Below are 17,129 nucleotides of genomic sequence, written 5' to 3' on the forward strand. Positions count from 1 at the left end.
TAAAAAACAAAAATTTTTCATGAGAGGAACTGTGTTATGCTTGTGCTTCCTGCCTTGATGGCAGGAGGAAGACTCCTTCCTCTGGAAGAGCAACACTTCTCCAAAGTAGTCTTACTGGGCACCATGGGCTTTCCCTCTCACCACAGGGATAGCCCACAGACATGGGCAACCTCCTTTCTAGGGCATCCATGGGTCCATCCACAGCAGCTCACACAGCTCTGTGCATACCCTCAAGTCCCAAGGTGGCAAAGGATGGTGGTTCTGGGATTTCTCTGCAGTAAGGGGGGTCAGACCCCAGCCACGTTCTTGGCCATTCTCAATCCTGAGGGATGCAGTTGCACTGGGAATCTTGCACAAAACCCAGACTCTCATCCATTCTGGTACAGGACAATACCTGAGCTAGCAAATACTCAGACCCATTGTCCAGTGACCTAACCTTGTTCAAAAAGGTTAAAAAATCCCCCTTCTTAGTGGATTATTGAATCAATTAGTGAATCCTCTGATTAATCCTCTTCTGGTTTGTGGTCACCTGCTTCTACTCCTTTGGAAGGAGAATCAGCTTAACACAGGGAAGATTAAGATACCTTGGCACTGAAACTGCCACATGCTTTCATTTATGGCTTTTGTCCCTTGCTGCAGAGCATCTCTCTAGCCTCAGTATCTTTACCAGTGGTCAGGCTGCCAGTGCAAACTCCTAGGAATCAGATAAAAGCAATCTCCCTGTGCCATGTCCCACACAAGCTGTGTCATTCTGCTGCAATCCAGTTGCTAAACTGATTTACTCCAAGACCTGACTGGAGCTGAGTTTGCCTTGCAGAGTCTGGCACCAATCTATTTTCTTTAAGACTAAGGTCTTTGCAATATGTCTTCTTCTTTACACTGATGGGGACTGTGCTTTTGTTGAGTTAGGCTCCAAAATCTACAATGCAGAGCACTATTATTTTGCCCAGGGTCACACAACTGAATATCTCAGCCACACAGGCTCAAAGATGCCTGCAAAGCCAGAGGCTAGATCTGACCATTCTCCAGACACTTCAGAAAATGGGCCACAAATCCAAGCTCAACTCCAATGCACATGCCACCCCAGCATTTCTACAGTGTTTACACCTTACTAAAGCATTACTAAAGCTTTGCACCTTATCAGCTCAGACATGAATCTGAAATGTTGCAGCCTTTGGTGCTGCTACTTCTGTCACAAGCACATAAGTAAACTTTAGCAAAGATTTTGAAACCCAAGGTCAGGTGCTGTGTTGCATCAATCTACTGCACATGATTGGCTTCAGTTTGCCACACTTATTTATGAGTAGGAACAGTTCCTGTGGTGGCTTCCTCCAGCAGTTGTTTCATTGCTTAACTATTACAGAAAAAAATAAGCAGTGATAAACTAAGGCTTCCCACATTAAGTCAAATTTTGTTCATTTCCCCTGGTGACTATTTTCTTCAAGGAATGACCATTTTATTTAACTCCCTGGATAAGCTCAGTAAAAGCAGCCCAGAAAGTGTTCCTGCTGGGTGCTGCCTCTGTACCATGTTCAAGTAGGTTTTCCAACACAGCTCAAAGAGGGTGATGTTCCAAGGGGTAATGGGGACAGCTGGCACGAGCAGCAGGCTGTGTTTCTGAAGGAGATCAGCGCTGTATTGGACGAGCCAGCTCTTGGATCCGAGCAGAACAAGTTGCCTTCTTAGCAGTTTCCTTCACTGTGAATGCATCTGGATTGAATTGAGCTGAGCTCATAGGAGGCCTGGGGAAGCGAGGACAGAGCTGGTCATTTCTGATGGGAGCAGGGACAATTCTCAAAACTGCCTGCCAGCTGACACACCTCCACCTGAACCCTGCTCTTCACTCTCAAGGGAGGACAAAAGCAGTCATGTCTCCATTGCTGTCACCAGGATACTAGTGAGAGGGATTGATCATCTCTCACTGAAGCTGCCACATCCACCATGGCCAGGCATTCCCCTACTCTGTGTAAACATCCTACCCAGCACTTCACACAGCTCAGGCTGAGGCCAGTTGCATGCTCGGCAACACACAATCCATGTAGAATTAGCACATTCAGCCATATACAGTTTATATATTTAGAAGTGGAAGAGCAGGGACTTAATCACACTGGCCAAATGCAAATTAGCAAGGTGCCATGGCATGCACCAAATGGGCTGCCAGCAGTCATTTCCCCATAGGAGGAAAGCAGCACCTACCGTTTGCAAGGCTGGGCCAGTTCCACCAGCCTTGGTGTGGCCACTGCGTGCTTTGCAGCCTTTGTCACTGGCCATTCAACATCCCGCAGGGGCATGTAGTTAGGATGCAATCCTTTCGCCCTAGCCAGCTCCAGGATCCGAGGGCTTGCAATTGCCTCCAGAGCAAACTTGGAAACCTGTGGAAAAATGTGAAGATCCTCACAGGTTCTCTTGGCATTCAAGGATGACTATCCTGCAACTCAGTGTATCCAGGCTCACAGTCGCTGACCTCACACAGATGGGACACAATCCTTCCCACAGCCATGTCAGGCACCACACAAGCTGTGGAAGGAGAAATCACTGCGTGGCCAGTCACATAATCTGCCTTTCAGCCTCCTCTTACTCATAGCCCTTTCTCCAACACATCCCTCAGCACTGGAGATCTCAGTTAGATACTTGCCCGTCTTTCCCCATGCCCACAGTTGAAGGCTAGGCATGGGTCTGCTCTTTTATGGGGATATCTGCTGGGAGTCAGTTCACACTCCAAAAGGAAGACAAGTCCTGGTCTGCAGCCCAGGGAGCAGCTACACCAGCTTCACAGACAGCAGCACATTCAGGGCTGCCATGAAGAGGGACACCAACAACCTGTGCCCTGACCGCTCTACCATGCGTGGTCCTGGGTGATGATGACTTACTGGACGAATGACAGATTCAGGACAGCTGTTCTCATAGCAGCAGGTCACCTCCCTGACCTGGGGCTCTGCAAGAAGCTGTAAACGTGAGGATGCTTTGGCCAAGGCCACAGCATTTGTAACCTGTGTTGGCACCTGCATGGGTTCAGAATGGGGGAGAGATGTCCAAACACAGAAGTCAACCACAGCAGCCCACAGAGACACGCTCCCCCTCAAAAGGATGAGCCCCCAGCACCCTTCCTCTGCATACATGATCACAAGTTTCCCAGTGCCTATTATTTTTATTTCATCTGAGGTATAAGGTAATTTTGGTGCTATTGGGATTTGTAGGTCTTAGCCAATATTACTTTTTTTGCCCAGTTGTCACCCACTCATAGCCAGGACAGGAATGTCTGTAATGAGAGCCTATGAAGCCAGGTTGAAGTGCAGAGTAATGTTTTCATATTCATCTTCCTGGCTGAATCAAATGATCTTCCTGCTCAGCAGAAACACTCAGATTTGAGTGAAAATGCTGGTGCAGTTAACTGCATTTCTACAGCAAAGATGGTTACTGCTCCTGCCTGATGAGTGGTGACTGATGCCAAGGCTCCAGCACAGCCTCCCTTACTGCCCAGCCCAGAGACTGCAGCCAGAAAACCTTGCTTTTGCCATGGAAATGAGTGCAATCTGAAATTGCCCCAAGCCTTTCACCTCAGCCAATGTAAGAACCTGCCTGAAAGGATCAAATTAACAAATGCACCTCTACATAAGGCTTCTGGTAAAACACTGTTAAAATACACATGGTGTCTGCAGGCTCATGCTCCCTGGATACACAAATAGGAGCACAGCTGCCCAACTACAAACACGACATGTTTAGCTCCCTAGGAGCTAAACATGTAATTCCCATCAAGTTTCTCCACTTTCCCAGGCTGCTTTATCAGGGGATGCAGCCCAGATGCTTCCATTGGCTCTCTTGCTATTCTAGGCTGCTCCAGTCTGACTGTTTTCTGCCTCTCAGCAGAAAGATTTCCAAAGACAGCATCTTGCTCTGAAAAGGCAGTTTCTCTCAGTATCGCAAACTCCAGCAGAACCAGATAGCTTCTCCCTCCATAGCACATACTGGGCACATCAAGGGGCAGGAAACAGGGTGGAAAAACTCAGGACAGTTTGTTGCATCACTGTCTCCTCCAAATCTTACTCAACCACCTCCTTACCTCTCTGGCTGGCAGGAATTCTGGGTGCAGCACCTTAGGCAGAGCAAGCTCCAGGATCCGTGGGGAGGCCTTATACCCCCGCGCAGCTGGTGACACGAGCCACTCAGGGGATTGGCGAGGTCTGGAAGCAGGGAGTTGTGGCATCATTACTCACATTTATCCCTACACACTGGTTAAACCACGCTGCAGCTGGGATGTTTAAGACTCACGTTTGTTGCAGTAAAAGGCAGCCTTACCTTGTGGCCATTTCTAGGGTAGAACCTTCTAAACCAGTAAGAGAATTCAGATATCCTATCCCTATGCAGAGCTCCTGTTTTGCATTTTATCCTCTGTTAACGTCCACCTTCTGTTGCTGTATTTATGACTTTGAAGCTGCATCGATGCTATAGGATCCAAGACCCTACCTGTAGCACCCTACAGACTTTCTGGGCTCTCACCTTTGCTGCAGGTAAGCAGCTTGGCATTTTTTAGGTTCAGACAACCTCCGCAGCCGATCAGAAAGGAAGCCAAAATCCGCTATCGGGGGACGCTCCCAGATCGTTGATTCCCTTCCACAGCTGTACATGAAGAGGGGTCTTAAGGAACAGGACAGAAGAGTTAGTAAAAGGCAACTGACAGAGAATGTGATCCTGGCAGACAGTCTGCTAAGTCCAGTTAAACATCCATGTCTGCTGCACGTACAAAAGCTGGCATCAGTGCAGTGGGAAAAGCCATGAACAAATGGGCACGTACACTTGAGATTTCCTGACTTCAAAGGTAAATGATGTTTATATATGCAAAGTCCTCTTTTAAGCATGCTCAGTGCATTGTTTCCAAATTCACCATTTCAAGAAAATACTCCACAATACAAACTTGGCAGCATCTCTTTTGTTCAGCTCTGCCAATTTAGAAATCTGTCTCAATGGTTTAATAGCACCTTGTGCTCCTGCAGATCCTTTCATCTTGGGATCTTCCCTAGCGCACATTCATCCGGCTTTCCATCAGCCACAACTGTTGGAAGATGTCTGTTGTCACCAGGGAAAGAATGAGCAGGGGTGAGCAGAAAGGCAAAAAGAGCTGTCTGACAGATACTGTTAGTCAGAGGCAGAAGGCCTCAGGAAGATGAGAGGCTCTGAATAGATGACAGTAGAGGGGAGAAAAAACCACAAACACATGTGTCTTGACATCCCTCCAGGAGGAGAAAAGCCAAGAGGGCAAGACCATTCCGTCTCCATTCTCACTGCTAGGACTTCTTACAGACAAGCAATCACCATCCTGTCTACAAAGAAGCTTCAACTCCTCCCAAAGAGCTACAAATGAGTTGCATCAAGCAATGCAGCATCATCTGATGCCACTGAAGTTTACATTTTTTACATAATTTTTCACTCTTATTCCCAAATATGGACTAGATTTTCCACCATGTAGCAATAGGAGAGTTTTAACTCAAGGCAAGAGACTCGGATTCCTTCCAGCCAGCAGGATGCTGCAAGATTTTTCTGTTTATATCGTGTCCTATCATCCTCAAGATTTAGGCCAGGTGCATCCCAAACAAAGCTGTTAGTTGGGTAGGTTTTTTTGGTCACATCAGAGGAACATGGTCCCACATGCTTACACACTGAGATCAAGACTGACTACTGTGGCAGCTGATCCAAACTCAGAGCAACCACCACATGTTGCAGAAGGCCCTCCCACAGCCAGGAAGCAGGTGTGAGAAAATAAAAGGGCACCAAAATTTAGCACGCTCCAGTTCCTCCTCATTTTGGAATTCAAGCACTTAGGGTAACTATGGTTCCACAGCACTTTCTTCTCTGCTACAGATGGCCCCTATACCAATCACCAGTACAGCCTGGTGGGTCTCAGTGGCATGGAGCTCCCTGTGGGGCAGCAATAGCAAGAAAGAAGATAGCATCCCCCCTTGCCCAGGGAGCCAGTGCGTTCCCTGATTAGGGAACACCCTCTGAGCTACTTCAGCTACCCCAGGATGTGCTACTGCTTCACTGACCTGCAGTGGTTCTTGCTAAAATCTTTCTTGGGTTTGGCCAGTGCTGCTGTTCTTGGGAATAGTCGAGCTGTCACAGCACCTCGTGAGAGGGGCCAGATCGTCTCTTGGTTGCCCCACACAAGCCTAGCAAGAACAGCAAGGATGTGAAATTTTAGAAACATGCATGTGTGAAATGTGCTTCCTGGGGTTTACCCTTCTCTGCCTAGAATGTGGTACACAGACTCCCTATGGTTTGTTGCAGCTGTAAAGTGCTGTTGAGATCTCCAGATCCCTCACCATCTCTGGCACTGAATTTCCTCTGTCCAGGTGGTTGTTGTCAATTGAAAAAAGAGACAAGACTGCAAGTGATGAATTTGCTATTACAGTTACCAGTGGGTGTGCAGAAAGGGTCATTTCATTACATCTCTGAAACCCCTGGGGGAGTTTCATGATTGCGTTTTTCTTGCCTCACCATTACCACCTAACTGCACCACAGGTATGACAGAAAAAACCCCAATAATGTTATGGTCAGGGTGTGCCATGGAAAGTGGGTGAGGTTTTGCAGCATGTTAGTGGTTGCTCTTCTGTGTCCAAAGCAAATTGGAGTTGCTTATCCCCCACTGAGAGAGAAGCTGTGGTGGGGAAGGATACTGGAGTAGTCAGGACACAGAATAGCAGGATGATGGGCTTCTGAAGCCTTTCTCAAGTCCAGTGACACCCATCCAGACAGCAGAGAAAAGACATTCTCAAGAGATTGTTGTCCTGGCTTGTCAAGCCATAGCTTGACCCTGTAATGCAGACAGAAATTCTGTTCCTAAAGCTGGACTATATGCTGCAGTATATAGCAGCCTGCAGCTCCAGTGAGGTCCAGCCTCTTTGCACCACAGCACCATCCTATCCCACAACATCTCTATGGGGCAGCTAAGGCAAGACTTGGGTCAAGTCCAGTCTTTTGATTGGAAATATGAAAATGCAACTTGAAGAGAGCCCTTCACACACCACTTCTGCTCTTGAGAGGAAAGTAGTAGCAAAACAAAGGCAAAGGGCCTGCAGCAGTTGAGGCCATAGCAATCCCCAGCCCTTAAGTGAGGAGCATCTGGGCATCTCCTTACCTGGGATCATGTGCACAAGCTGCTTTCTTGGGTTTTGCAAGGTTTTTAATCCTGTCAAAACTGCACAAAAGTACAAACATGTTGTTAAACCAACAAAGGATAAACAAGCTACTGCTGTCCTCCAAGCCATAACACACTCTTGAACACCCATTCTTTCACGAGGCATCCCTTGCAAGCACAATTAAGGGATCCCTCTCTCCAAGTAACTTTCCATCCATTTAATCTGGTGAACTCACCAGCCCACGGATTTTTGTGCTATCTCTTGGATTGCAGAGACATGAATTTGCAATTCTGCCCACACTGCAGGGTCCTTTTGGGACAAGGAAGGGAGTGGGGGAAGGTACTTTTCTGGTTAATAACATGCTATGCAACCCCAGAAGGTAGGAGATAGATGATCTCCCAGCCTACAGAATACCTAATGAACAGAAACACCTGTTATTAACATCCTTGTGGTTTCCTAAAAAGGCACATGGAGACAGTACTGTTCCCATGTGGCTTTAGGATCACAAGTGAACACATGTTTTTCTATTTATCATTTTATTTCAGTCCATCTAGTACAGAGGTCTTAGGAATATGCCTGGTCTGTGCCCTGGTAGCAGCAGTGAAATTTTTTTTACTGACTATTCATCAGACTAAAACCTTTCAGGAAGATCAGATACTGCTGTTGCTCCTGCTGCTCAAATATCCCAGGCCTGAAATCCCAATGGGCAAGAAGTGCCTGTGCTTTGTGAGCCTGAGCACAAAGAAAAGAACAAGATGATGCCAATGCCACAAATGTGTTGCAGAACTCCCTGGTGTCACAGACGAAGACCGTACCACACACTGAGACTGCTATGTTCCTCACAGCTGGGAAACCACCATATAATGTGGGCAGCTGTGGAAGTGGCCAACCATGGAAAAGGCACAGAAGGTGAGTGCTTAGGGCATTGCTTCTCTGCTTAGTATCACCCAACAATAAGGCAGTACTGTCCTAGAGGGAGCAAGGACACCAAGACAGAGGTATTTGCTGACAGAAAACGGTCTCTGCTTTGGAGACACACCTGTGGTTTCTCTGATGGGGCCGATATATCTAGTGAGATGCTGAGCCCCACCAAAAGCTTGCCAGAGAGCTAAGCACCACAAAGACCTTTGGAAAGGCAGGCTGCTCTTAGAACATCCTCACCGAACACTCCCTGTAAGATGACTGCTGATTTATCTCCCCATGGCTCCTAACCACTGGTCACAGCACTGCAAACACACAGCTCCCACTGAGGGAACTGCCTGTGGGAGATTGGCCTCCTGCTACCACTTCAAGATGGGACACATTCTGGAAGACAGCCATCATTTTTGGGAGCCAAAAAGACAGTTTCAGCTGTTCACTGTCAAGCAGCTCCTCAGAGGCTTCTCCTTGTGAAGGTGAAGGATTAGCACATGGAAGTGTCCCCTCAGCCTAGCTCTATCACAGAGGTTGCATCCTCTCCCTGCAGGCAAGCTTGTTGCTTTTCCTCCACCACTGGCATGGATCCACCACATAGTCACAGTCAAATCTAGCACAAAGTATACGTGGTCCTATAGTCCCACACCACTGGCTTGGACACTGCTGTGCAAAACTTGCATCATGATCCAGCCAAGGAATGAGTCAGATGTATGTCCAAATCAAGTCACTCAACTCGCTTGACAATTATTAAGTTGTTCATTTTTTTCCAGTTACAAAATATTACTTTCTAGTCTTTTATCGTGGCAAAAGCTACAGACAGGCATCCCTACACAGGATGCACCTGCAGCAACTCTGCAGGTTGGAGTTAAGCCACTTCATTGACAAAGGGACCCCAAAGAACCTTTGTATTTGGTCCAATTCATGCTTCTCAGCAGAGAAAGAGGCCTTGTGCAGCTGGACACAGGAACACCTCCCCTGTGCTGCCTGAGCTCACACAGACCCATTGCATAAGGGGGGGTTCAGCTCCCTTTGAGATCAACTCCTTGTAAAGAAAAGGGTTCTGTTGTGAAGGGACAGGACAGTCAGATGTTGTTTATCAAGAGAAGCAGGAAGAAGGACAAACCCAGGCACCATTTCCTCTGTTTATCAGAGTGCCATCTGATACATCAACTTGCCGCTCTGCGTAAATCCCTGAACAAGCCCTCCCAAACAGATGTGGGGCATGGCCTGGACACTCAGCCAGGAGGCCGGGGCTGGGAGGGTTTCTTACCTGTCACATGAGTATGCAGACAAGCGACAAGGAACTCCAGAGTGAAGCAGAGGTGAATTTAAAAGCTCAGTAACACTTGCAGCCTGGGCTGCCTGCTCTTCATTGCAAAACGAGCACAAATCAGATGAACTTTGTGCATCTCTTTGGGATACAACTGCTTGGCAGGCACTTGTACTGGTTTTCACCGGTACCTTCCCGATGCAGCAGCACAGCAGAGCACTTGCAGGTATGCAGGACCTCATCCCCTCACCAGCATGCTCTTCCTGGGATGAGCACCTGCAGCCAGTACAGACCTTGCTTGAACAGCAACCTGTTGCCATTGCCTTCAGCAACCTCAAAGTGACGTTTTGAGGGCCACAGAGCAATGGTGGCTGTATGAAACTGGGACTTTGTGACCGAACGAACCAGCTTGGTGGCTTTTAAAAGAGAGGAAGGGGGCAGAGATGTGACAGCACTGGCACTATGGGGAGGCCAAGTGCCATTTCAGGGAACTCACTGAGCACCGCAGTGCTAGAGCAACGACGCCTGCACTACCAGGGCAACGCCTCCGCAGCAACACCTCCACCATCCCCTCCATTCACACCCGCGTGCTGCTCACCCGCCCACCACTATGGCACACGCTCCCGTTGTCACAGCAACGTTCCCTGCCAGGCCGTTTCTCGCCAGACCCCAGGGAGCCAGGCGCCGGCCCCTGCAAGAGGAAGGCAGCTCAGCCGGGCAAGATGCACGTTTACAGGCAGCTGCCCAGAAATGGCCTCCTGCAGCGCACCCGTGCGAGTAAAAGAAGCCTGGACCGTGGGCAGGGTAACAGCGTCTGCTTTATGTGTCTCTTCCAAGGGACAAAACGGTCAACCCTGCGTACAACGACCGCAGTCACAGAGCAGGTCCTTCACATCTCTGCTTCTGGATCACATTCTTGGAGTGTAATTAGAAGGACACTGGGAGAGTGATGTTCATCAGCAACTCATCTTCCTCACCTGCTGCTGTGCTAACAGACATCTCTTTAAAAAAAAAACAGGTTTTTCACATGCAAGACTGCTTTCTGGAGGACAACCTGAATAAACCCACATAAGCCACTGAGCCTGATGGAGTCTCCTGTCTTTGGTGCCAATTCAACTTAAATGCTTCCATTCGCTAGCTTAAATTGCACTGTTTTGGTTTTCCCCTGTAGACAAAAAAATAATGTCTTACCACTTTCATTTTCTTGTTCTTACCCACTAAAGCAGCAGTAACTAACCCAATTTCCAGAGGTTAGTTTGCCACTCTCTGGAAAGCTGCCTCTGATAAAGCAACAACAAAAATTGTCACTGTCAAAGTCACAGTCACAAGCAGCACTTCAGATTTCTGACATCATCAAGAAGCGAGGTCTCATCTTTAACAGAACAACACTGCTAAGAGGGTTCTGTAAAACTCGTGAAATAAACATATTTCCATTTAATCCTGAGACATCAAGCCAGGCTAAATTCACTGGATACAGCTGTGTTCACTAAAATCCTGACAAGATTGAATTCCACCTGACAAGAAGCTATCACCACCCATCTAAGCTATACATCCCTTCAACTCTGCTGTCCAAGAGACTTTCCCCTACAAATACACTAAAAAATAGACTACTTTTCAAATGTACTTTCAAACCACTATAAATTACATTTTCTTACCAGCTACATATCATTTTCAGAGGAATTCCACACCCACAAGATAAAAATACCCATACGTTTCAGTTGCCACAAAGCAAACTGACCGTACACTAGCACCTCTCCCTTAACTAGCAGTGTCATGTTGCAGGCAAAGTGCTGTCACTGTGATTCCAAAACCAGCTGTGCTATCAGCTCCTTGGCATCCTTCATACTGGAGGAGATCTCAGAGCCATCTTCTGCCACATGGGTACCAATCAAGAACATCTTCCTCTCATCCCCAATATCAGACAGTGCCAGAGCATCGTGGATATCGGTGATGCAATAGGCTCCTTCAAGGTCCTGATACACAAAAACAGAACAAGCTTGTTAGTTGCAAGAGGTTGCAGAACCATTCCTGCTTTGAGCTGCTAACTTTGTCCAGGGAGGGGTGGGGTCTCAAAGGCTCTGGATGCACTATTCTAATGTTCCTTCTATGAGATCAAGTTGCCATGCCCTAAAATGCTTTAGGGGAAAAAGAAAAGTTTATCCTTAATCTAATTTCTTCCCAAAGAAATAAGGATACAGTTCTGTTTCTCCTAATTCTAGGGAGTCCAATAATAACATCAGACCATTGATATCAGGCAGACAAAAGTCTTGCAGACCTAAGACTCCAGGCACCCAACACAGAGTTAAAAGAACAGGGCAAACATACAAGAGTCATTCCCTGCATACATCCTCAGCCATCAGTGTTTTTGACTCCAGGACCTAGAGACTCAGTAGTAGCACCTGTGTTTGAGGAAGCCAAAGCCTCCACTTGCATTCAAGAGTAACACAAATGACTACTAATAACATACTTAAGTTACTAGAAATTTAGGAAGTAACAACACAGAACAAACTGAACCCATAGCCCTCATAAAAGAAAATCTGGGCTTACAAACCCTGGGCTATTCTGTCACCTGAATGTACCACAGGAACAGTTCTATGCCAAGTACAGCACCAGTCATTGACACTTTCACAAAGATCTTAGGAGAGAGCACTGCCTTGTGAGGAAAGAAAGCTGCTCTTCTCTCATGATTCAGCAGCAACTTTAGGAGCAACTAACCAGACAATTTGAAGGCAAATAATGGTGTTTCACTTTGCAGCTGCTGGATAAAGTAATACTTCTAGAAAGACATTCAGAACAGAAACCTAACGTCAGGTCTAACTGGGGTCTCCCTTGGAGCTCTTGAATGTTCTAACTCTGCAATTAGCTTTTAGCATAATGTCCACCCACAGCTCTGACTAATCTGTCTCTGAGGACAGAACCTGCATCTTGAAGATCCAAAATACAACCTCAGCTTTTCTTTTGAGTTTCACAGGTGTTCCAGAAAGACCCTCAGCTCCCAGACATGTAGCTTCCATAAAGGCATGAAGCCTCCTTTGTTTTCAGAGCTGCTGTCATCCCAAGCTCAGCTAGCAGCAGGGAACCCTTACCTGCTTGTTGGCCAGAACCACCACTGGCAAGGTGGAGTTGTTCTGGATCAGTTGATGAAGCAGCTGTTTTGCCGTAGGCAGTCGGGCGTGATCAGCCGAGTCCACAACATAGACTAACAGCAGCACTTTGGGCAGATACATCGTCCAGTAAGAACGCAGAGACTCACTGCCCCCAACTGGAAGAGAAGACAACAGCACATGATTCACCAAGTAAACCAAGCAACACTGCTCCCAGAGGTGCCAGAAAGCAGGCCCTGGTCTGAAAACCCAAGGTATTTGGGTTACCAAAAAAATCAAAGTATTTGGGCTACAGTATATGAGTCTGGAAATAGCTTTATTTTCCCCAGTCAAGTCCCATGCAGGCATATATGTATGCTCTATGAAAAAAAAAATTAAAAAAGAACAATTGAAACAAAAATACCCACCAACCTTTCAATTTTAAGCCTTATTCTGGGAGAATTCTGAGTTCAGGGTTTTTTTATGGCTGCTTTCTGCCTTGCTGGGTCTTAGTTTCAAGTAAATAAGGAGAGCAGAAAGAGATTCTGTGTCTATAAACACCATGCAAGAGTTTCCTCACATAACCTATCTCTGCATGCCCATCTCATCTTAAGATAAAGTCTACAATTTCCAAAGAAATTTTGCACTGAGGTAGGGAGAATTTTCATCAGATTTGTATGACACTAACATCTAGTTCAAAACTCCTACAGCTTTGATACCATCAATAACCAGAGGTGCTTAGGAAGAGAGAAAAATCAAGCCCCAGCAGATGCTTCAGGTTGTCCTTGGGAGACGTATTTGTCAAGGATCCATTTCTACCTAAGCTCTTCTCTCCTACATACAGAGAAAGAAGTCTGCTTTCAAAACCAGGCCCTGTAACAGTTCCATGGTGAAACAATATGCAGCAAGTTTCTTGAGATTGTTCTTCCCATATGGGGACAAAAAGAGTTGGGTAGTTTGTTGAATTTAATAGCAGTAGGAACGGATAGCAGTATATTAAGTATTTCAGATGTGCTTTCAGCTCACTGAGTCTTCTCCTAGGTACACTACAGAACCACTCACTCAAGAGCAGCGAGGTGTTCAAAAAGCATTAGCGAGTCTCCCAGAAGTAGCAAGTTTTCAAGGCAATTCATCTGGGCTTCCCCATAATTGTCTCCTGCCTTATACAGGAGCTCTTTTCAACACTGGCTTGCTTGTCAGACACCTTTTACTGCCCTTAGTGGCTGTTCTGTTTCAAAGCAACTTTGGTTTCTATTCAGTACTTTAAATAACGCAGAAAAGGAAGCAATATCTCCGCTAGGGCTTGCTTGTCTCTTCTTCAAGAGCCCCGACAAAACCTCAACTCTGCCACCGTGGAAAGGAGCCAAAAGGCTGACTGACACATTGTGCTTGGGATAGATGCCTCTGACTCTATACTGCGACATTTTGGGGGCTCAACCACTGTTCCCTCTGTTAAGTGCATTCATGCATAGCATAACCCAAGGGTCAGCAACCTCACAGAGAACTTTTTTTTCCATAAACCAATAGGAACTCAGCAGAAACCTGGAGCTCCTATCTCTTGCATAAGCAAGACACCACCCACTTATCTAATATGAGAGTACAAACAAAAAGAACAGTTTTCAGTTTAAGACAGCAAAATAAAAAACCCTGCTGTCAGCTGATCATCGTGTGCCATGTGATCACAGCACAGGCTGCTAACCCCTGGACTAGGCAATGGTACAGACTGGATAAGTAACCAGATTAGAGAGCCATGCATGGATTTACCTGGCTGAAACTGGCCTGAGACATTTCATTTCCCATGGGTGAGATCGCAGCCATCACATCTCAGTCACTACCAACCTGGACCAGAGAGGGAAGGATGACTCAGAAACAACAAGGTTCTGTGGTGGGGTGCACAGAGCTGGGCCTAGGCCATCCCCAGGCAGGAGCAGAGATACTGTGGGTTTCTCTTGGCTCAGCTACACAAAGCATCTCCCAGGTAGAAACATAGGTGTCTCTTACCTAGTAGGAGATGAGCACATACTAAAAGAATCTCTATAGAGATGATTTCGCCAAGACACACCAGAGACTCCTCTGGTAGTAGGATTGGGAATGAAACTCTGCCTTGGCAGCCTCACCCATGCATCTCAAAGACTTACCTTGGAACAGCACAACTCCTTCAGGCCTGCTGACAAAGGTATGGAGGTATCCATGGGTTAGCTGCCAGCTAAGCCAGTTAGCACTGGCACAGCACAATGCAGAAACAGCAGGAAGGGCAGCTTCTGCCTCCACAGAAGGTGGGCACTGATGAGGCTAGGATAGCAGCCTCTCTGTACCAGGGACTGACCTCACTCCACAGCCTCTATCTTCCCTATTAGCTAGCTGCACCTAGAACAGCTGTGACACTCCAAAACCACCATGGGAGATGCTTTCTGCAGGCACAGGCAATACCCAAAAATCAGTGCTAAGGACATCACAATGCTTAGCAAAAAATTACAGACCTTCAAAAACCATTAAAGACTACAAAACACCACCAACGAGGCTTTTGAACAGAAAGGGTACAAAGCCTTTCTTTTCCTCCTCTCTTCTTTAACCATTTTATTTTTGTGCCTCTTCCACTCTTGTCATGTGCCAGGCATACCATCAAGAAAATGTACAATACACAGCAGCTATGGGCCATAACACAGGGCTCAACGGGAACAACTCTGCTTTGGGCTGGTTTCACGCAATCAGCCTTGTTACCCTACTCTCTCCAGGAACAACTCCCTAGCGGACTGGGCTGAATGAACACAGACCTCCTCATCTCCTTCAAGAAGCAGAGTGGGAAAGCAGAATCCCCAAGGAGAAAATAATCACAACTTTCACATTATCGGAGCAGATATAAGGAAAACACGAAGCTTTTAAAACAGACCTGATCCCCAGAGCACAGGATAGGAACTTATTTTACATTCCACAGTAACACAGGCTCACTCACTCTCCAGGAACTCCAGCTGGGACTCCTCAGTGTTGATGCAGATGGCATTGAAGCCCTCGGTGGGAGCCACACTGCGCTTCACATGGTTAGTTGCCAGGGAGTGGAGAACGCTGGTCTTCCCAGCCCCATCCAGGCCCAGCACCAGGATCTGCTTGCCGTGTCCTCTACCCTGCAAAGTGAGGGGAAGCACACTTAGCCAGGCAGCTGGGACTTGTGCGAAGCCGGACTGAACGGAAAAAGGTGGGATAACAAGGGGTCTGGAAGGAACAGCCAAAGCCGCCTCACAGTCAGGAGGGGGACGGTGCCGGCTGGGCTCCTGGCCGCCGCGCAGGTGAGGCGATGGGAGAGCAGGGACACGCACAGCCCCAGCCCGCAGCCCGGGAGAAGAGCGGAGATAGCGGTCCCGGCCTGTCCGCCCCGCCCCGCCCCGCCGCGGTCTTAGGCCCCGCCGCCTGGCCCGGCCTAAAGCACAGCCGCCTTCTGGGGCCTCCGTGAAACGCGAAGGGCGCGGCGGGGCCGGGCCCGGTTGCACCGAGGCAAGAGGGGTTCGACGTGGCCCCGCTGAAAGGCCCAGGGGGACGCCGTTTGCGCTCCCCAACCCAGCGGCCTCGCTCGCAGCTCCGACGCGGTCCCAGTACCTGATCGGCGGCGACAGCGGCAGGGCGGGCGGAGAGCGGCGCTGCCCGTCTCCGCAGGCGGCCCCGAGCCCGGGCCCAGGCCCAGGCCGCCACAGCCGCGCCGCCCGCTACAGCCAGCGCCGTTCCCCAGAGCGCAGCGAGCCGCAGGCGAGTGCCCATGGCTGTGCCGCTATGGGACACAGGCAGAGCCGGGCGCGCACAGAGCTCCCCCTGCAGCCCTGAACGCCCGGCTCCCTCCCCTCTGGCTGGGCGCCCCGCGTCAGGTGGCGCGGCGCCGTTAGAGGAAGTCGGCTGTTCCACAGTTGCGGCCCTCCTCCCGTTCGCAATGGGATTTGCTCCCAGCTTGCTTCTATCTGGGTACCTCATCTCCGGGAAAAGCAGTGCAGGCCCTGCCCAGGCAGCCTGTAAGCGTTCCAACAGTGCCATGCCAGCAGTTCAGCCAGGTTCGGCCAGAGAAGGCACCTGGAGAACAGTTGCCATTTCCTCCAGTATCTCCTGTTTCTAAACCACTCTCCAGAAACTGCAGGACAGAGTGCTCTCTCTCCTACAGTCACCATCTGATGGCTACACAGAGGCACACCATCAGGCAAGTCACTTAGAACAATCTTTTCTATGCAGCACTCATTCGGCAGCAAGACTCTGTCAGCCACTCATAAAGCTATTTTCTCTATGCTCTACTCTTCTTTACTCTCACTCAGGGCTCAGCACAGGTTCAGCCCCCTTTCCAGATGCTCCTGGTGCACAGCTAAGGCAATAAAAACTGGATTCCACTAAGATTTCAACTCCATGGTGACTGGGGAGTTTGGGGTTTTTAAGCCACAGCTAAGTTTTCCTTGCCCCCCACCTTTTCAGGCATTTGCTTCAATGCAAAGCAAAGCCTTTGCTTTTTGAGGCTGACATCTGACAACCCTCCATGAGGTGCTATTTCTACCCCTTGAAAGTCCATGTATGGAAAAATGGTTTTCCAACACTCAGATCAAACCAGAAGTTTGAGATGCTTGAGGGCTACCTGGTGGGTTGCTAGGAAAACAGACACATTTTCCCATCTGAGAAGTATTCAAGTTATCTTCAATGCAGCCCAACACCACAACCAGGCACTTGGTGTTATCACTTGTTTTGCTAAGCAGCTGGCTTGCA

At 48.2% G+C, this 17,129-nt stretch overlaps 1 protein-coding gene across 2 annotated transcripts; it reads right to left on the minus strand.

The window, feature by feature from the left end:
- Nucleotides 1–10,958: 10,958 nt before the first annotated feature.
- ARL9 (ADP ribosylation factor like GTPase 9) lies at nt 10,959–16,151 on the minus strand. 2 transcript variants are annotated; one of them, XM_054383160.1, is made up of 4 exons: nt 15,993–16,151; nt 15,355–15,523; nt 12,405–12,580; nt 10,959–11,291 (listed from the first exon to the last, which is right to left on the minus strand). In XM_054383160.1, the coding sequence occupies exons 1-4, from the start codon at nt 16,149–16,151 to the stop codon at nt 11,112–11,114; spliced, it is 684 nt and encodes a 227-aa protein (XP_054239135.1). In that variant the 3' UTR covers nt 10,959–11,111. The 2 variants fall into 2 exon arrangements, with proteins under 2 accessions (XP_054239135.1, XP_054239136.1); XM_054383161.1 differs by lacking the exons at nt 12,405–12,580; nt 15,993–16,151 and having other exon boundaries at nt 15,355–15,402.
- Between the last annotated feature and the right edge of the window lie 978 nt (nt 16,152–17,129).

Source organism: Indicator indicator, chromosome 8 (genome assembly GCF_027791375.1).
Source record: "Indicator indicator isolate 239-I01 chromosome 8, UM_Iind_1.1, whole genome shotgun sequence".
Lineage (NCBI taxonomy): Eukaryota > Metazoa > Chordata > Aves > Piciformes > Indicatoridae > Indicator > Indicator indicator.

What these genes read in the sequence shown, in the direction of transcription:
- ARL9 (XM_054383160.1), bottom strand. Translation starts at nt 16,151, where the DNA reads ATGGGCACTCGCCTGCGGCTCGCTGCGCTCTGGGGAACGGCGCTGGCT. An exon ending in CCGCTGTCGCCGCCGATCAG is followed by an intron (nt 15,524 to 15,992) that starts GTACTGGGACCG and finishes CTCACTTTGCAG; the next exon opens with GGTAGAGGACACGGCAAGCA. An exon ending in CCAGCTGGAGTTCCTGGAGA is followed by an intron (nt 12,581 to 15,354) that starts GTGAGTGAGCCT and finishes CTTCTCTTCCAG; the next exon opens with TTGGGGGCAGTGAGTCTCTG.